General features: G+C 43.3%; 1 protein-coding gene across 2 annotated transcripts in view; it reads left to right on the top strand.

Annotated features, from left to right (window-relative positions):
• Positions 1 to 20,623, top strand: part of DOT1L (DOT1 like histone lysine methyltransferase) — a 235,074-nt gene extending 214,451 nt beyond the window's left edge. Inside the window, exons 27-29 of one of the 2 annotated variants that reach the window (XM_078671099.1) lie at positions 1,290 to 2,195; positions 13,215 to 13,826; positions 18,362 to 20,623. In XM_078671099.1, the coding sequence (XP_078527225.1) occupies positions 1,290 to 2,195; positions 13,215 to 13,783 (1,475 nt within the window). In that variant the 3' untranslated portion in view covers positions 13,784 to 13,826; positions 18,362 to 20,623. The remainder of the gene's footprint in view (positions 1 to 1,289; positions 2,196 to 13,214; positions 13,827 to 18,361) is intronic. The other variant, XM_078671100.1, reaches the window with a different exon arrangement.
• The last annotated feature ends 254 nt before the right edge of the window (positions 20,624 to 20,877 follow it).

Genomic DNA, 20,877 nt, shown 5'->3' with positions numbered 1-20,877 from the left:
TCCGGCTCGCTTTATTCGTGTTTATTATTTATCATTAGTATTATTGTTCAGCTTTAATATTCCCCTGCGTACATTTGATTTAGCCACTATTCACAGAATGGGTGGTAGCAGGTGTCCTTGAGGGACAAGCAAAGCTTTATAACCAGGTGTCTTTACTGGTGACCTCCAACCTAGCTGCGTATAACCGATGCCACTTCGTCCCATCAAACATTTTATGGTGTCCCTGCTTTACGGTGCTGTGGTGCCTCATCCCCCTCTCTACATTTGTATGTGCCTGCCTGCTTTAGACCTAATGTAGCCAATCCGTTTCTGTGTAGAAGGCTGATTTCTCAAAATGAGTGTCTTAGAGCTCTCCTCAAGGTGGCCCGGTACTACTGGAGACCAGTAATGAAGATGTCTGCTGCTAACAACGGTTGCCTGTTACCTTACCAGAGTTCTTGTGCTCCAGGCAAAACAGACCATCTTATCCTATTTGATCACATTAGAGAAGTCCTGCAGAAATGACCACTCCTCTCAGTGTTTCTGCTGTGAAAGACCTTTTGCAGCATGGAGGTCTTCTAGGTGTGTCTTTACCAGCATGTTCTTAGCCTGTGTTCAATATGTTGTTTGGTGACTTTTATTTATGATGATTTGTCGGTGGCAAAAAGCGTGGTATCAAGTTCTGTACATCTTTCTGTATAACTTCCTTATTCCAACAATGCACCTGCCTAAGTCGCTATCTGGAGGGCATTGGGGAATTGTTTGCAATGCCTTCTTAAGGAAAGCATGTCTAGCTGAAATCTAAACAAGAAGACATTGCCAGGTTTAACCCTGGTTCACTTTTCGCTGATGACGTGTCAGAGCATGCGCAATGGAGCGTTTAATAGGAGGAGATTTGGGGGTGTCCTATCTAGAGTACCTCATGGTGAAATTGGGAAGCACTAATTACATTCTTTTTATCTTCTACCTTTCCCTTGGGGTGCTTTAATGTCACACTAGTTTGACACCAGACTTCACTGTTCGGAGCTTGAATTATCTGGAACGGTTGCGTGATTTAGTGTACTCTGCTGGTGAACAGTGTGCCACTAATAATATTAATTAGAAAAAAATGTTCAGCATTCAAATATTAAGTTAACCTTAAAGTTTTTAAACATCTATTGATAATTTCATGGCTTTGTCCCATCTGTTTACATTGTCATTTAAGAATTGATATACCAGATAGAACTTTTCACAGTTGTGAAAGATTTGCTTTTTTTTAATGTAATTGATTGCACTTACATCATGACTCACTACTGTTTTCTTTCAAACAGGTGGTGGTTTACCAGGCAGGAAGCACCTGCATGTAATTGAGAATGGGAACAGCAAATGGAAGTCTACGTTCTCCCCCATATCCGACATCAACATGTCCAAACTTCCAGAAAGTCCATCACAAACCACCTCGCCACTGAACCAGAATGCTCTTTTTGTTTACCGGCCAAGTTCGGATGAGAGCCCGGCTGCTGATTCAAAGTTGACCGGCCACACCTGGAAAACCAGTCCGCTGAGCTCATCGGGCACAGATGGGGTTAGCCTTAAACCAAACTTGACAAATGGGTTTGCTTATAATGGGGTGCTACTGGCCAATGGCAGTTTACATAGCTTCACTAATGGTGCTTATTCCCATAAAACTGCTGACCAACCTACACTGAGGGGCAAAGACTCCAGTTTCTTAGACGCAAACCCCTTTTTGAGCAAGCGTCAGCTGGAGGGTCTCAATGGCATGAAAGGAGAGGACCTTAGTCAATTGTTTGCTAAAGGCAAAGAGGTTTCCGAGTTGGGCCTTTGGTTGGAGAAGGGCCCCCAGCAGCAAAACGGAAAGGTCTGTAGGGGGAGGGACCGAGACATCGAGTTGAGAAACGGCCACAACCTCTTCATTTCAGCAGCCCCCGCTGGGCTGCTGAACAGCAAAAGCCTCCCCACTGCAGTCTCCTCTGCGGGGAACTCTGCAAACGCCCTTCAGGCTCATCAACACTTCCTCAACACGTTTGGTTCTGGTACTCCGTTTGCGCTGGGCCCGGTGCCCCTTCAAACCAACTCTTCAATGCTGCAGTCATTATTCAGTTCGATGCCAACTGCTGCCAGCCTGGTCCACGTGTCTTCTGGTGCCACCCGGCTGACCAATTCCCATCCAATAGGGAACTTCTCATCCGCTGGGGTTACAGGTGGAACTGTTGGAGGTAGGCATATCTTTCCTGCTACTGCTTAAAATGAAGGAGATGCAGTTTGTGTTCCGTTCTGGAGAGCCATTTACAGAACTGCAAGGCCATCTCTGGATTCTGTATAGTTCTTTGCGTAGCTGTACTACAGTACAGCCCAGTGGATCTCTCACAAGAGAGACCCCAGTTCCTTTGACAAATATTTATAACTGTCCGAGACTAAAGATTTGATGCAGCGTATGTTGATATGTTATTGCACCAGATATGTAAAAAAAATACAAAGTTTCACGCTAGCATTTCACCATAGATGTATACTTAAATATGTATTGGAGCGCCACTTGTAAACCGGACGAGTACAAACTGCTTTGACTCTTCATTTCTCTACATGCTTCTGCATCTCTAAACATTTTGGTTATTATAATCAAAGTTTTATCAAGTGGGATGTTTTAAATAACGATACAAAGTTTAGTTGTTTTTTTATCCTCAACATTCAGTCTTCGCTTTTGTTTCCGTAGCTGGAAAAAAAAGAAAGATAATTTAGAAAGTAATTGGTACTCCAGTTTTTAGCCAATGGCCAGTATGGTTTTCTTTACTTGATTGTTCTATAATTACCCTGGAGGTAATATGATCCTTTCCTTTCATAACACGATTGTTTAAATCGGAATAAATAAATGGTAGCACAGGACTATGCAGGTCTTCCGCACCATACCACACCAATTTCTATGCGCAGCAAACTGGGTTATTGTCGAAAAGACATGTACTGCCTCACATTTGTTTCACTGCAAGTCAGAGCTTCGTAATGCAAGGTATATAATAAGACGTCTCAATTTAAAAAGTGGAGCATCAATAAAATGTAGATGTTATTGATGCTTTGTTTAGAACTTTATGGTGGTGCGATTTTTCTGGAAAATTATAAATACTTTTGTTCAACAGTGATGCAATTGCTCAGATTCTGATACCATTTAGTTTTAAGAATACTTTAGTTCGTTCCTGTTTGTTTGTCTTGTTTTTTTGTTTTTATCGTCAATTTGAAACTCCCCCCCCCCCCCCCCCCCCCGCAGTATTGTTGAAAGAAAAAAAACAACGTTTGATCGCTAACATAAGGGGTTTCCGACCAAGGAAAAGGATTGCGTTTTACAGCGTTATCAAAGATTAGTAGGGTCAAACATGGCAAAATTGAATTCACGAATAACATTTTTTTCACTGTTCCGTAAACAAAATTGCTGGTAAGAATAACCCTATTTTGACATACAGCCTGCACATGGATAGTTCAGGCCTCTGTTTTAATAGCGAGGGACCTATTTTACTTTGCAGTTTTGTCATATATTGCAATAGAATTGGGATTTTCCTACTAATTTTAACATTAGTGCTACTTGGTCTCTAAAGATTATATTAGAGTATCAGGCATTGTTCTATACAGGCGGAAAAATGCTTGACTAATTTTCAGGATATTAAAATGCATATAAATCAGTCATTTACATATTCAGTGTTTATATTGCCAAACGTAGCCCTAACTCTCTTTAGTGGAGAAGAGATTGCATTGTACGATATTTTCCCTACTTCCTTTAAAGAGGACATTGTTCATGGTTGGTGGAAAAAAAAGTCTGTCCTGTTAGATTGTACAGTGAATCAGATTCGGTCAAGAAAACAAACTAGTCCTGTATGCTCCCACTACAGGGAAAACCAAATGCTCTTACACTTGTATGGGTTGATCCAGTCCTGAATATAGGAAAATCAGCCATATGGGCCTTTACCAAAAATAATATGATGTGATATAATATTCTCACTCCCTATGTAAAACTTGTGCTTTTATAGTTGCATCAAAGGATTGCTATATTCATTTTGCAAGAATAAACTTCAGAGAGGGTGACTGTTTTTTCACCTTTCGTCTGCACTTTAGTGCCGGTCTCGGGTTACAAATTGTGATATGGCAATATAGCATTAGAAGGCTGATGCTTTAATAGCAAAATATTGAGGTTAATTGCAAAGGCTATTAATGTACAGACTTTTGTGCCTTAAAATCTCCTGTAAGCATAGGTTATATATGTTAATAGGCCTCTGAAGGGGTGCGTTAACTTTGCAAGGAAGATAACGGGTGGGGGTGTCTTTTCAGCGGCTAACACCCTTTGACCACGCTTGTCGATTTTGTTCCTGGGCATTTGTGTCGGCCACCATAAAGTTCTTGTTGGTGTTTAGTGCTGACAAGATTCTACAGTATTGGCTCTCCCCAGTGGAGTTTTCTGAACCACATTTGGTATGGGTGAGTGGTTTAGAGAGGGAGTTATCCCTGGGAGGTTTGTCTGAGATGGGGGTTCTTTCGATATACCAGCGTAACCTGTGAGGATTTTGACTGTGTAATATGGTTTTGTTTGTGGTGGCTCGCAGCGGTGATGAAGTTTAGGTGGAGAGCAGTTGTTCTTTGATTAACGCTTGATGAATTTAAGTGGGCCTCTTGTGGACAGCATGAGGGATGTCCTCCTCCCTTGACAGTTCCTTAAGTGAGGGTTCATGTTGTTGCATTTTTGTTTGGTGGTCTAGTCTGGCATATTTAAGCCTGGACTGCCCATTTTTTCTCCTGGGCATTTCCCCAGTGGGCTGGAGCCTGGCATCTGTCCCTCTCTCCAGATTCCTCATGTAATTACTGGAAAGGGCTGAGAGAGTGCAGAAAAAGAGAGATGAGTGAGCTAAGATGAAGGGAGAAGGGCTGGTATGAACACTTCCACCTGTGCTGCTTTTAGTTCCCAGTCCCGTCCTGGGATATTGAGTTTCTGAGGCTTGGGTTAGGGTCTATGCTTGTCACTTGTTAAGCTGTCCCAATGCCTACATTTAATCGATTAACAAAGCTTTATACTGAGATCTTTGTTACGACTACCCCATTTTTCAAGTTCCCCCGTGTTTACTGCTGCCTGTAACATTTCCCCAATCAGTGAAGTGAGGTCTTGGGGGTTTGGTCTCATCCTACCTGTTGGAAGTCTTGAGTTGGAAGCATCAGGAGGGTCATCTGAGTATCTGAAGGCTCAATTATTAGGTTCAGATAGTTACTGCCTCCCTCGCTTCTTAAATACTCCCTCGGGCCCCAGACTGGTCCAGAAAACCTCTCTCCGTAGCTGCACAGTAAGGGGCACAGACTCCATTCGGCATCAGAAGAGACTTCCCTGTAATGTTTGCAATCCTAAAAAGTCAAAAAACACAACCGGGATGCTCAGGGTCTATAGAAAAGAGAAAAGGAAGCTACAATGAGCTAATAAAATCTATAGTGATATGTGTAAGGAGAGCATGAAAAGTATAGGATAATACCCATCAGCCCACCCACTGGTGGAGTCTCATCATCTGGGTTTTGTTAGGAACTGGTATCTGCTGAGTACCTCCCCAGTTGTATTAGGAGGATTACTAGCGACAGAGCCACCAGTGATGGAAAGCCAATAGAGAATATAGGTGGGTTGAGGATGGAGTATTGTTGCAGTGCTAAAGGAAATTTCGTGAAGTGATAGAAAAATGTGTGTGTTAAGATTGCCTAGTGTGATGCCAACAAGAACACTTTATTAAGGGGGGGGGTCATCATCCTGGCAAGATTAAAAGCAGCGTGAAGATAGTGTGTTATACAAATATCACTATCAGTTGTGAGAGTAAAGTGGTCAACATGTTTCAGCCGTCTCAGGCTTTCGTCACGACCTGTTGGAATAACACTACTGCAACGATGTGGAGTGAAAAAGAAAGTGAAAATGACCTACCAGAAATATGTTATTTGTGTGGTGGTCTCAGTCGTCATAGACACAAAACTCTCCCATAAATCAATGAGGAGATAGCCTCACCTCGCCTGGCACTCGCTCAGGTCAAAAAGAGGCCCCGCTCTGTCCGTCGGTGCCTCCTGCAGCAGGAGGCACCGACGGTCATTTTCACTTTCTTTTCCACTCCACATCGTTGCAGTAGTGTTATTCCAACAGGTCCTGACGAAAGCCTGAGACGGCTGAAACATGTTGACCACTTTACTCTCACAACTGATAGTGATATTTGTATAACACACTATCTTCACGCTGCTTTTAATCTTGCCAGGATGATGACCCCCCCTTAATAAAGTGTTCTTGTTGGCATCACACTAGGCAATCTTAACACACACATTTTTCTATCACTTCACGAAATTTCCTTTAGCACTGCAACAATACTCTATCCTCAACCCACCTATATTCTCTATTGGCTTTCCATCACTGGTGGCTCTGTCGCTAGTAATCCTCCTAATACAACTGGGGAGGTACTCAGCAGATACCAGTTCCTAACAAAACCCAGATATTGAGACTCCGCCAGTGGGTGGGCTGATGGGTATTATCCTATACTTTTCATGCTCTCCTTACACATATCACTATAGAATTTATTAGCTCATTGTAGCTTCCTTTTCTCTTTTCTATAGACCCTGAGCATCCCTGTTGTGTTTTTGATAGCTAGATTGGGGGATTGGATGCAAGCTGGTCTTTAAAATACTCCCCTTAGACCCCTTTCACCTTTTTATTTTTGAAATCCTAAAAAGTCACCATCATATCAATGTCTGATCCATTTTTTTGTGCCTTCAATGCAGTTTTGGAATTCTATTTTCTTCCAAAAAATCTCTAACCAGTGCAACAGCCATATACTCTCCCTCGAGGTAAGGGTAAAAAAAAAACCAAAAAAACCAACAAAAAAAAACCTTGTGGCGAATGTGAGAGACCGATATCAGTTGCTGACGAGTATGGCATGTGTCTATGGTACTTAGCCTCTGACCACAACTCCAGATCTTGCAAGTCGTACCGAGCACTCTAAGGCCGTTCACGAGAGGGGCGCTAAGCTTTTTATGGTCCGGCCTAAAAAAAGTAGAGGCAGGCGCAGGGTCATGCCAGACTTGGTCGAAGTTCCCCTGCCAGAAGCCAGCAACAACAGAGGTCACGGTGTCGCTGCCCTTGGCACCAGTTCCACAGCTATTCTCTGACTTCCTGTTGCCCAGAGCTGATCTAGCATCTTATCTCAGTGGCATGTTTGAGTTTTCAGGCATGCAGTAGTCACCCTCTCTAGTGCCTACAGACATCATGGGACATGTGTGGATGCCAACTGGTTTCCTGCTGGTGGTCCTTCGAGCTGTTTCCCTCCCTCTTTGCTGCTCCTAACGACTCCATTGTCACCCTGGGCGCAAACACCACACCAGCCCAGCTGAGGCCCTTGCAGCCTGCGGCGCCAGCTTTGAATCTGGTCATTTTAGTTTCCCAGCCTCTTGCTCAGATACATAAATCCAGAAGAGAGGCACAATGCCATCTAGAAGAAACACCATACATATTGTGATCTGTTTTGCGCAGACTTTGTGCAAGAGTACCAGCTAGAGCCCTTAAAGCCATAGTCTTAAAACTTTTTAATGCCCCCCTCCCCCCTGTGGAAAAAAATCTCCCTCCTGGGGTCACTTGAGGCCCACCAGTTTGGAGACCCCTCCCTGCCTTACAGGAATTTCATGGCTTTCTGAGGCTTGTGGCATAAATGCTTCCCCTGAGTTTGAGTTTGTGGACCCATTTGGCCACTTCACCTTGGAGCACCATCAAACCATTCCATCATTGGAAAACCACCAGAGGTCCTTGAGCTGCCCTGGCCTACTGTTGAAACTAAGGCCGACATTCTGACCTAAGTCCTTCAGCCTTCCTCCCACACATTGGAGCCAGTCCTGCCATTCAATGAGGCTCTCCGACAACGTATTCTGGCTACTTAAACCAAACCATCCTTGACTCCTTAAATGCAAAAGTCAATCTCCAGATGGTATAGACCTGCCCCGGGTGATCCATTATTCGTACCAGAACATCCCTTACCGGAAAGCCTAGTGATTCAGCCTCTTCTTCGTTCAACTTAATGTCTGTAAAATGTCCTACCATACTGAACGATGGGGAGTCTGGTTTTGAAGTCACTCAGTGCCACGTGTGCTCTAGGTCGGAATTTGCATGCCTTTGGGGACATGGCAGGTGTACTGATACTAATCTTTGCCAGCTTCAGGCGCATTTTCAAGACCTGACCGTGGATGTCCAAGCCGCTGCAGGGCAGGTGATAGAGTGGATTTGGTTACCAGGACAATGAGGACCTCTCTTGCTCTCAGCAGATATGCCAGCCTTGAAATCTCCGGTTTTTCCTCCGAGTGAAAACCACCTTGATGGACCTTCCCTTTGAAGGTGCTGTACTGTTAAAGGTAAAGCCTGACTGCTTTAGAACGCTTCAAAGGGAGGTGTGCCATGACTCAATGTCTAGGTCCACATCCATGAAGGAAAGAATTCCAGATGTTTCTGAAGTTTTGCGGCTTTGGGAGAAGCTTAAAGGGTAGAGGCCTTGGGACAACTCACTTCCACTTCATCCTTTCTTTCCCAGCCACTGCAGGAAAGGAGCTCTACTACACCCTTGTCGGGCCTTTGAGACCAGTGGAGGGCGTGTCAATTTTTCCACAGGCCTGGAAGGCCATAAGAGCAGTGAGTTATACAGATTGTGGAAAACAGGTATGCCCTACCCTTCCAATAGCCTCCTCCCCAGAGTTCCCCTTCATGTTTAGACCTTTCACAGAAACACCTTTTCCCCCTGCAGCACAAGTAGCAGCTTTGCTGTGGAAAGGAGCAGTGGAATTGGTGCCAGTGTACAAGAGGGTCAGTTCCTCTGCCTTGGCTGGAGTGGGGGTCCATGCAGGTGCTATCTGCAGACAGGAAGTTGGTCCTCTCTCCTCACCTTCGTGAAGCATTGTTGTCTGGATGCAAAGGTGAGCTGTGTGCTTCATGTCATAACCATCCTTCAACGTCCTCCATCCTGAGATAGATCTTGCTTGGAAATCTCGGTAAAAGTATCTATCTTAGGAAAAAGTTACTTCCTTTCAGTATGTACATCTCTGGTGGATACTTTGACTTTGTCTACCTGCAGATTCTTCACCAATCCCTCCCAACTCTAGGTCATGGGCTCACTGTGCCACTGGATTCAAGCTAGCCTGGAGGAGGGGTGATGGCCCAAAACTGGTCCCAGGATGCTTGTTTCTGGTCCAGGGACGACCTGGCTTGGCAGTTCGGCCTGGACTGTTCCCATGAGGAACAGGGTCAAGGGTGATTTGCATATGACTCTGTCTAAACTGGTAGCGCATATGAGCAAAAGAAAGATGAATTCAACCCAGATCTCTTGACTAGGGGTGAATGTTTGATTTGTTCCGCATTCCATCCAGCGTTTGTGTGTCTTTTGCTTTCTCGCCCTTTTTTTTTTCTTGCTCACATGTGGGTCCCGGGCTCACTGGACTGAATCTAGCCTGGCCGCATTCCGTCCGTCATTTGCATGTCTTTTGCATTTCTAAACAAAGGCATACATATTTTGACCCTTTAGTAGTCTCCCAACGGTTGAGAGCCAACAAAACCTTGATGTGACCTTCACATCACTTCTTTGGACTTTGGCAACCTGCCAAGCACATATTGGTGTGGGGCTTCAGCGTATTTTCTTGTGAGGGACCATTCCCCTCTAGCTGTTTCTCTCATTTAAGTTTGTAAAGGACTATTTTCTCACACAGTGACTTTTCAGCACCTCGCAAGTATGGCATTCCATTTAGGTAGCGAAAACCAAGCTGCTTAAGTCTAGAAATCAGTTCTGTGATGGTTGACCCATGCACCAAGGGACACAAATTGCTCCATCTCCAGGCAGGTTGTGCTCTACATTTGTTGGTGTTTGAGGTTGGGAAGGAGCCAGTGGCTGAAAGCTTCCACATGAATCCAGTTCCCGCTTAAACAGTTTCAACTGGCAAAGTCATGGGTTGGAGAGCTCTACGGCTACACGCATTTTAGCTATAGCTTTTATGTTTAATTCCCTTGTGTGGCTTGTGTGAGCTCAACTGATGGAGCAAAATGGAGATATTTCTGTTACTTGAACAAATGTGGCCATAGGGCTGAGACCTGTCCAGCATATACTTCTAGAGTAGCAATTGCCTTCCCGTGGGCATCTTGAGAAGCCAAGAGCAGCCTATCTGTCTCTTCGAGCGCTGAACAGCCAGAATAACATTTGGTGAAATGAGGCTTCGAGTAAGTGACGGGTGTAACAAGTCCACCTTTGCTACACTCCGCTACCTTTCAAGTAATATGTTCCTAAAGTCAGATTCATTTTTATTTTTATATATAACTTTCAGACATACATGTTACCTAACTATTATTGTTCATGTTTGATGGCCGCATCGCAAAGCAAAGTCCATTTTCGCAGTATTTAGGTGTGTGCACTAAAACGAATCTTCATCTTCTCGAATTAAACTGCATTTATACATGGGCGAGTACCTGCTGATTAAACTGCTCCTCCTTCTGAAGTATTTCTACACCATGCTTAATAACGAAAAATGTGAGCCTGTGTACTGTCTCACTCTGGTCAAATATTCGGATATCTTGAAGCATTGCTAAATAGAGTGCCCTTTTAATAGTTGCCATATGGTGGCCTGTAGGAACCTCTTAAAAAACTCGCCTCTGGGACCTTATAGTGTTTAGCCATGCAACAGTTGATGATGTTGCACCAAGGATATTGTGCTGGATAACTAAAGCCTCATAAGGTCCCAAAGGCGAGACCTATTGGCTATGCCAATGCTTGTTTATGTAGCAGACTCCTCTGTCAAAGGGTCGGCATGTTTTGGCCGGGTTTTTGAGGGCCTGTCAGGAAAAAAAACAAGGTAATGTGTAGACTCCTCTTGCAGTGGAATAGATCCATGGTTGGTGGCCAGATATTGTTAAATCATGTTTGTATAGGTGCACGATATGGGAAACATTATGTAGGCACATGTATATGGGAACAGATGCTGCATTAATCTATGGACTATGTAGTGGTCGGCAAGCTGAATGTGTAGACCCGCTGGGCCAGGACACCTGCTCACGATGGTCTTGGATAGTTGAGATGCTTTGTGTGTATATAGATACATGTGTAAAGCCAGGTATGTCATAACAGTCGTCCGGAAACATGGTCCATCTCAAATCTTTGAATCCTTGTTCAGAAGCTTTTTCAAGGACAACCCTGAAAAGCTGATGTCTCATCCCTCTGCAATAAATGAACAGGTCTCATGAGGACATAGGCCATCCGTCAGATTGATAACCTGAAGTCAAAGAAAAGTGGACCTTTGGATCATTTTTTGGTGCCTACTAATCTTAGTAATATGTGAAGTGGAGCCTCATTATACCTCTCCAGTGAATCTTACAATCACGCCATAAAATCTTGGAAATGTCGGCTCTCTTGTCACTGGGTACTCGGTCTCCAGTGATAAATTAGTAAAATTGGTATAAATAGGCATATGGTCTGTGAAGACAACAATCTCGCATTAAATCAGAACATTTGAATGTATTAATCCTATCACAATGGTATCTAGACTGCTTTCTAGTGCATCGCATGATAATACCTAGATGGGTACCTGCATCCTGAATTGCACAGTGGCTGCTACTGCACTGAATCTGTTGACCATAATTATACCTCCAAGAGGGTGCATGGAACATATATATTAGTTAGCCATCACGCAAGTGTAATACTGGTCGATGTAGAGTCCACCTGTACAGTACAATTTTATACAATTAGAATGAGCGCCTTATTACATATCTAATATAATGTTAATTGTTCTTGCACAAGGATCAATAAGCAGTGACATCGAGTAGCCAATTAATCATCCCTGTTTCAAACATCTATTCTAAAACCGTGTGCCCCGAGATGCATGGGACATGTGGGGACACAAACAAGGTCATCCTTACCCCATGTTCCCATGCTAGGCGCCGTCTCCTGCTTCGTAGGGCTGGTTTGAATACAGCCCAACGGCTGATTTTGATTTTCAGTTCGGCGCTGTGAGTTTCCCTTTCTACTTAAAATACCACCCTCTCTCCCGAAACTGTCGGTACCTACCCTGAAAGTACCCACCACTCTGCATCATTGAAGTCCTTCTTCAGCGGAAACCGCTCTGTCTGATTTCCGACCTATCGGCTTGGCAACGTGTTTTTGAGCTCTCCCATTAATAGCTCTAGGGAGAGCCCACAGAGTGCAGCTTTCTATAAACTGTCAACTTTGTCGCGGAAAAGATGAGGGCGGTACGATTTTAAATCTGTGTTACCGAGTGCAAATACAATGCTTCAGAAAGCCCTTTGAGGTAAAGAGAACCAGTTGTCTTGTGTCGTACGGCTTGACACTTACCAGGTGTTTGAAGGCTCCCTAGCCTCTGGCATGCCGCCGCCCCCTCATCTGTGGCATGCCGCACTCCAGGACAACACACTTTCTGCCATGAATCAGAACCATAAATAGGGTTTTATGAATAGGTGTTGGGGGGAGCTTGGTGAGCGCTGAATAAGCAAAACAAGTGCCGAGTTCGAGGAATCCTCCGCTAGCTCGAGATAAGAGGGCAATAAATCAACAGAGCGGACAGACATATCGCTGGCGCCTTCTACGTTTTGAAGCTCACGGTGGGGGGGTGCGGCTTTGAGGCTCAGTCCATGTACAGCGTTTACCTTGTGGGAGCGAGCAGCAGCGCCATCTGTTTTGAAAGCCCGGGCGCGATAATTGCTAACAAATGGCGCAGCTGCTCGCTCCCGCAAGGTAAACACCACAAGGGCTCATTGGAAACAGTGCAGTATATGCACGAGTTTCCACGAAACTCCTGAGTGATTCCAAGAGGTCACTCCAAAGCTACGCTTGAGCGCTGCGTAGGCGAGACTTCACAAAATTACACGCCTTATTGAACATTTGACCATGTTAGGCCTAATTCATTGGGCAAGGCATACAATGATCTGGCTTAATCTGATGTGTTGTGAGTAGCAATGGACCAGGGAACAATTTAGTTGTTACAAGCATGGGGTTTCAATGTAAACCTCTGCCTAGGTCATGGTCAGTCTGGCTTTGCTTTGAAAGTGGTAAGGTAAGTGACTTTTTTTTTCATGTTTGCCATTCCTTCTTCCCGCTATCATGCTGCATAGTTTGCCTGGGCCAGTTGCCACCATAATCACGCTTTGGATTTTTTTTCTTGCTCATTGTCTGAAAAACTGCTCATCTTTTGAAGCTACAATTTTCTTTTCCCGTTTGCAGGTTCTTTTAACCCTGTGGTGCCTTGTACCTCTTATCAGCATTTCGGAAATGGCAATGGCTCTGTCTCTTGCAGCACCGCTCACAGCTCAGTCCCGGCTCAGGCTGCTGTTGTCTCTTCATGTTCCTCTTCTTTTCAGCTTCCTTCTGCTAGCACTGCAGTATCCAGCGCTACCAGAACCTTCAGTCGAGCAACGTCGCATGCGGTGTGCCCCACCACTTCATCCACTAACGTTTGTTCACTCCCGCCTCCATTGCTCAACACTGTTGATCGTGTGCTTCTGCAAAGCTTGCTTTCTTCACCCATTAACAATGCTTTTTTGCCTCCTTCCACATCCTCCTCTGCTGCTCTCCAACCTGCTACTTCCTCCTGTTCTGTAAAGTTTACTTCTCTGCAGCAGAAGACTTCCCTCCCATCCTCCACAGTCCATCACCAGCCAGTGACCCACCTAACTCTGGCTCAATCCAGGCCTCCAACAGCGCAGGCCAAATCTGCCAGCACATCTTCTATGTGGGTCACGTTAGGCATGCCGGCTCCTTACGCTTCGCATGTATCCAGGGTGAAGCCGTGACAAAGAACTTTCTTAGATTACCCTTTGGTATTGTGTAAGTAAGGTAAGACCTTTCAAAAGTAGCGTCTTTGTGTGCAAGTGATTTGAATTGTTTTTTTGTTTTGTTATGTTTTCCAAGTAAAGTAAATACTAGTAAAGACCCAAATTTAAGATTAAGAAAGTAATAAGGAGTACAGAAGGATTAAGCGCAAATTGCGGATGTTTAGAGGAATATTCTATTACAGCGAATGCAGTGCTTTGATTTGTCGCAAAATGAGCCAGAGTGCAGATTTGCTTTAGGGTGTCACTTTAAGTGCTTTGTTGGTCACCGGACAGGGGATGTGTTACGGAGGTGACAGTGTTCATTTATTCCATAGTTTCAGCCAAGTGGACTGGGAGCCCGGATAGATATAATTCTCCTTGAAATACTTTCTTGAAAATGTCAGTTGTTTAAGTTGCTGCAAAATCTGGGACGGTTTACTTTTTTAAATGGTGATGTTCATTTGTGTCTGCATAACTAAATGTTCTGTTACTACTGCCAATTGCAAAGTTATCGCTGCAGGAACAGAAAGCCTTAGCAGTGTTCAGTTAAATTATCAGTCCAGTACGATAGGAGTTTATTTAATCACTGGGAGTTGTAACCACATAGTCCCAAAATAAGCTTCCTGGGAATGGTGCCAGTGAGAACTGTAAATATTCTCTGCAGCATTTCCTGAGTTTTTGTAGCCGTATTTTTTCCTGTCTAGCAATGGCACGGAGCTTGCATGTGTATACAAATAAGAGTGCTTGTTTCGAGAAATTCCTTTGAAGAATTATTTCTCTCCCAGCTATGGGACCTCTCTGACTCTAACATTGTGCTGCAAAGTTCAAAGTAGAGACAAGTGTCTGGTGATTATAGTGACTTCCAAGTGTTCCAACTGAATCTGTTTTTGGGCCTTTTTGGGCCTGACATTTCTACTTCAAAGGAAGATTCCTGATCCCAGGATGGAGCAAACGCTGTTGCTGGATTGTCCAGACACCCACTGTTATGATCTACAAGGAGTTACTATTTTGCATGCGAGGTCAGATTTCTACCACCACCACCGAAACTGTTTGGTGATGTGTGGGCCTCGGGCTGGCACATCCTTGGGGCAAGCAAGAAGAGGTTTGCCACCAACCTCCAAAAATATTTATGCTCCTCCCTACAAAGGCACTTACTGTGATCTGCCGAGCTTGCCCTGTGTAATTCCATGAGATTAATGAAGAGGTTTGTGCACCCTCTTCTACATCAAGGGAAGCTAGTGTGTAGGCATGGCTTCTTCCCTGTAGCCTTTGTTATGCGATGCAAAGGGGGAGCCTCTCTGACATTTCTGCCCCTCTATTCCAGCAAAAGCATTGCACTATACTACCTGTGTAAAAATATTTGCCTGAGCAGACCTGCCCCTGTGCTGGCTAGTTAAATTACTGCCAGTGAACAAGGAAGCCATATTAAGAACATGTGCGGGACAAGTTCCCCAGCTACATGATGGCTTCATTGAAACCAAAGAGGTTTGGTGTTAAACACCTTCTATTACTCAACCCACACCTATTTGACTGATGGATTTACTAATACATGCACCCAGAGTGCCCCCTGAAAACCTACCAACTACTAGTATTCCGGTTGACTGGTTCTGGCCAACCTGCCACCACAGACTAGTTTCTGACCCCCAGGGGTGATAGCCCACGCTCCCAGGCGGTAACCACCAAAGCCTGCCCTGGCAGTGGGTGTTTTCACCCCCTCCAGCAGGATGTCCCGTAAATTAGCATTCCAAGGCAGGGAGCTTTAAGGAGCCCACTGCCTTTGGTATGCAAATCTGGCTTCCTTCAGAGGTTAGGGGATGCCAAAAATTTTTTAACCTGGCCAATCCCCATAGACTTACACTGGCACCTGATGCTGAAAAGCACCTCTGCACCCACCCGCCCCAGTGCTGCCCTAGGTGACCTGTTGTGTCCTGGACCCTGCCCCCATACTCACCTAAAGTCCAGAAGAATGGTCCAGTAAGTAGCTGTAAAGTATCTGTATGCACTATGTTCTTTCCTCTCCATAGGATAACATTACAGCTTCAGAAACTGCACTATTTTTAAAAACTGTCAAAATTCATAACTTGAAACGTACATACCTGATTTTGATGATCTTGGTGCCTAAAGTTATATCAAGATAAGTGTTATTTTTATACATTGATATGGATCTCCTTATTGAGTTGTGTGCGTTTATTGACATTGTGTATGCAGCGGATGTCAAACACTCCTCTCTGATAGCCGAAGCTGCTCAATCACACTGCCCCCTAAGAGAGCACCTTGGGATTGCAAGATGAAGCTCCTGTCCACCTATAAGGGAATATCTGGACACTTTGCATAGTATACCTCTTTTTTGGTATACTATGTAAAGAGCCAGCTTCCTACATTGTAGGGATACAAGACTTGACATTTGCTCTACCATTCAGTTAATAGGGGATTCCACTAAGGAATCCAAAATTGTTTTTAGCTAAAAATATTTTTGTATATTATTATTTTTTATTATAAATTGTTTAATCTGTTAGCGCCTTCTGTTAAGTCCCCCAGTTCCAACGGTTTAGAATTTAAAAGTATTTGTTAGTTAAGCCCTATAAAAGTCTATTTCGAATTTTGTTTTTACAATTTCTAAAAAAAAAAAAATCCCAACTACTTTAATACCATGACTGAGGTAGCGGGTCCTTCCCAGGAGCTCAACCTGGGGTCCTACGGGAATTTTAAATTAGATCAACTTAAGGCCCTCTGCCATGCATGGAAGGTTGCCACTGGGTCTAGAGACCCATTACAGCAGCACACCTGCTAGAGTTGCTTGCAGAATACAATAGAACCATGGCAGGGAAAGAAGCCCCTAACAAGACTGGGGAAGTGGCTGCTGAGTAGGAGAATGATCGCTTTAGTAACCCTACTGATGCAACAGCACTGGGAGGAAGAGCCAGCGTCCTACAGAGGGAACATCAGTCATCACTGTGGCTAGCAGAAAGTGTGTTCCAGTGTGGGTTTTGCCACATTATGATTAGTGGGTCCACCATCCAATGAAAAAAATTGTTTGTACTCAATCCAGTATCACCCAAAAAATAGGGGGCCCAAAACGATGTCTTGGTTGGGTTTTAATAGTTAATGTGACGCAGGGCACTGTTGTATTTTTTTTTCGTGTTCAAGAAATCTTGAAGGATCCCCTCCTTCGGAAAACACTTATTTCTCCAAATTGTTTTCTCCCTACCCCCTCATACACTCCTGTCTCTTGTTAATACCCTATCCACACAAGGCATCCAGTGCCCTAAATCCCTCTGTTAAATCATACATAGTACCGCCCAACTCATTATATATGCTATCACCCCTCCCTGTTCTCATCCACACTCCTGCCCAATGTATGTTTTTTCGTAGACTATTTCCAATATTTCTACAGTATGGCCTATCCTTGTAAACCTTGCACACATGCCCTATCTGTAAATATTACTCGCCAAAACCTACGCACCACCTAGATCCTTGCTCTACCATTTCTCTGAAGCTGCTTTACCAATACTAATGTTCAAAATTTGTTTTTTTGCCTCCTTCTTGCTCACTGCTTATGGAAAGCGCACCACTGCATCTTTTATAGAGCCTGTGCTATAAAAATACCCCCAACTAATAAAACGTATATTGGTTCCTTTTAAAAACTTTGGTTCGCGACCATTGAAATCTACACACTGTCCCTCGGACATTCATTGGTTATGGGATTCCCAATCATAAGACCCTCACACCAAGGACATTTCCATCTTTATAGTATCTGCACAACCTGGAAAAATTAAAGTAAAAAAAAAGGGGGAAGGACTTGACAATGTCTTTGCTTAGTTAATCTCATTTTCTTACTAGTTTATGTATTTTGCCAATTTAAGTACTGGTTATCAATTAATACATCAATTTAATTACAGCAAATGAAACTCATTTCGTAGCCTCCAGATTTAAAGTATAGTCATGGGCCAAGGCGGTTCTGGTTTCACTAGTATATTAATATGAAGAATTCCCATACATGCAGTCTCTCTCAGAATTAAGGTTAGCATTACCTGGATTAGATTAGTATTTCATAAGGATTCAATTCCATCAACAACAACAAAAATGGGGTGCATTATCATTTATTTTTTTGGCTACACTTTTTTGGAGATGTTTTCTTGCAGTTATTTTTGCTGATGCTTATGCACTGTAAACCACATTATGATGTCCTAACTCATCTGTACAGCTGGCTTTCCAGTGGCGTCTGTTTAGGAAACTTTGTTCAATGTTCACATCACCTTTTGAACAGCTCAGGGTGCAGACCCACAGTTTTATAGCCAAAATCTACTTTTCTCTGTAATTTTTAGATCAACTTTTTAGAAACTCTTGAAGTAGAAGGGCAGTTTGGTCTTTAAATGGTCATCTCAATTGTGAATTACTTCTGCTAATTGAAGGAAGCCACACGAGTTGGAGAAAGTACTGACATTCTCAATCCAGTTGTGTGGCCGCTGTCTTGTTACTAATAGTTTTGTCATCATTTTGACTGTGCACACAAGTTTTTTGTCTGCTTGCTAATGTATTGTTTTGTTTTCTTAATAGGTAACTAGACTTTCTACCTCAATCCCATGTGACCTATGCAAGGACATTGTGGACCAACCCAACTTCCACTGAAAGGTGCTCAATGGGCCTCTGGGGAGCAACCAAAATTTTCCCCTCCTCTCCGCCTTCTCATTGCTACTACTGGACAAAATATTTTTTTTATTGCATTACAGAAATATACAGAAAAGCAAAGAAAAAATATTCTACTGTGAATCGGAGTTTGACAGATTTCCGGGAAAGAACTATAATGTGTGGGGGAAATGAAATAACTAGACAATTGAACCATGGGCACCTCTTTGTGATAATTATTTCGATATTGTTTGTATTTATCTTTTTTTTTTTTAAGTTTGCGAATCCAGTTGTGACTTATTTTATTCAATCTTAAGTCGTCAATAACTGCTTATTAAATAAACAAAAAACCATGAACTTGAGTGAAGCGGAGATATGGCGCGTACTGACGCACGGCTGCTTTCGGTGCTACGTTCCACCAGACCTGTGCCTCAGAACTATGGTGCTGAATTTCAGGGGCCATGACCAATACCTTCAAAAATCCTCAGAAAGATAGATATATAAAATAAGTATGGAGGTTTCTTTTCTTATTTTTAACTTATTATTTATTTAATTAACTGTTCATGTGTCAACATGTGTTTATTTGCAGCAAATGCAGGGAGAATGTCCTGCCTCCTTGAAGAGAAGGCTTGTGAGGAGCATGACAGGCAAGAACCCGTAGGTCACCGCGGAACTGCACTGGAATGCATTTGACATGGTGCTTTACTGTGCCTGGCGGGGCGGGACATTTCTTTTTGTAGCCAATACAATGCAGTCCACCTTAGCCGTGATCCAGAGGGAAATGTCAGTAGAGTGGAAATGGGGAGAGTAGTAGGAGCTAAGCTTTTTCTGTTGGAGGCATAAGCTGTTTGATTCAAGATGGAGGTGCATTTAATTACCTCTATGTTCATTAAAGTACATATAGCTAATGGGCATCATCGCAAAAAGGAGTTTTAAAAGGTATTTCTGAGCATCACTACTTGACTTTTAGTGCCGTATCTGGACCCTTGAGCAGACTTCCTTAGTCCACACTAAAAAGATGCGCTCAACTGGGTTTCTCCAGATTTCGTTACAAACTTGAAGAGACTGAAAGTTTCCAACGTATGCGAACAGTTTGCTAATATCAGTTTCTCGTTTGACAACATATGTACACCTTATGGCATAAACTAGCAGGACGTGTACAGAGTGCTGCGGATAAGTGAAGCAATGGTTTGAGACTCACCATATTTACAGTCTGCAGTACCTTTTAAAAAATATATATATTTTCACACTCCAAATGTTTATCTGGTCTAATAATATCCCTGTGTATATTTGTTGTAGGTATACTCGAGCCCTAATTTTTTAGGATGACCTAAGCTAACACCATCCTAGCAAGGATCTAGACATTGGATTTCTGCGGGCCCTGCAGTATATACACTGAATTGACACTGGCTTGCCAGAAATGGCGCAACCTGTCAATCATGGAAGAGATTACTCCCTCCTGCCTGACAGGACCTGTACATTGCTTGGCTGACCTCCCTATTTATCCTTTTTAAACTGCGATATGACAAACTCTAGCTTCCAGCACTACGACTCCCTCTGGGTACAACCTACCAGCCTATGGTGCTTCACTGTGAATCACATCCTTGTGACTGTTTCCCATTTCCCCAGTTTGGGGGAAAAGGGGCGCTCTGCATATGAACAGTTTGCGTAGTCATTGGTGTTGGTTAGGCTCCTCTTCTATTAGACAGGAGTCTTACTTAGAAATGGAGCTTCCTGAGCTGGGACCTAAGAAAAGGCCAGTCCCTGACTTACCTCGCTCCGTCTTTAAGCACTATGTGTTTGGTTCCTGCAGTTGTATTAATCCCGTAAGGCGGGAGGTAAACTAGACTGACTGGCTTGGCCTTTGGACGTTTGTAGATTTTTAAAGTGCACCTTGCTTTCTTTTTGTATTACAAAGCTTAGAAAGAGATTTTAAGAAAATATTTCACAGCGGAGGTAGAAAGGAAAGCAAGACTTCACACACAGTGATAGCCTGAAACCTTTTGCTACAAACTTCTATCAAATTTGGTGCATTTTTAACTGTATTTAGACTTGGTGACGTGATGTGTACAGAAGTGTGGAAACGATGATTTATTGACCCAAATTAAATTTATAAAGTTCCTATGTTTTCTTTCTTTAAATATTGATTGTGTTCTGAACGCACAGGAAAGAAATAAAAAAAAGTTTCAATAACCTTGTTGTGGTTTTTCAATTATTTGGGAAAAAAGACACATTTTGTCTGCTACAAATCCACCTACGGTCTTTTCTATTCACCATTTCAACTTTCTCAATCAGCCATTTAAAATTTTGTGGCGGAAAGCTACACATTGAAAGTAAAAATGCACTGTTATGGCGGACAGAAGGTGCATTAGGGGTTTTGAAGAACATTTTAAGTCACAGAATTATTTTGTCTTGGGCTTCATTTATCCTGTGCTTGGTAGAGGACA

The sequence above is a fragment of the Lissotriton helveticus genome, chromosome 12 (assembly GCF_964261635.1).
Source record: "Lissotriton helveticus chromosome 12, aLisHel1.1, whole genome shotgun sequence".
NCBI lineage: Eukaryota > Metazoa > Chordata > Amphibia > Caudata > Salamandridae > Lissotriton > Lissotriton helveticus.
This window is presented reverse-complemented; position numbering and strand designations above follow the sequence as displayed.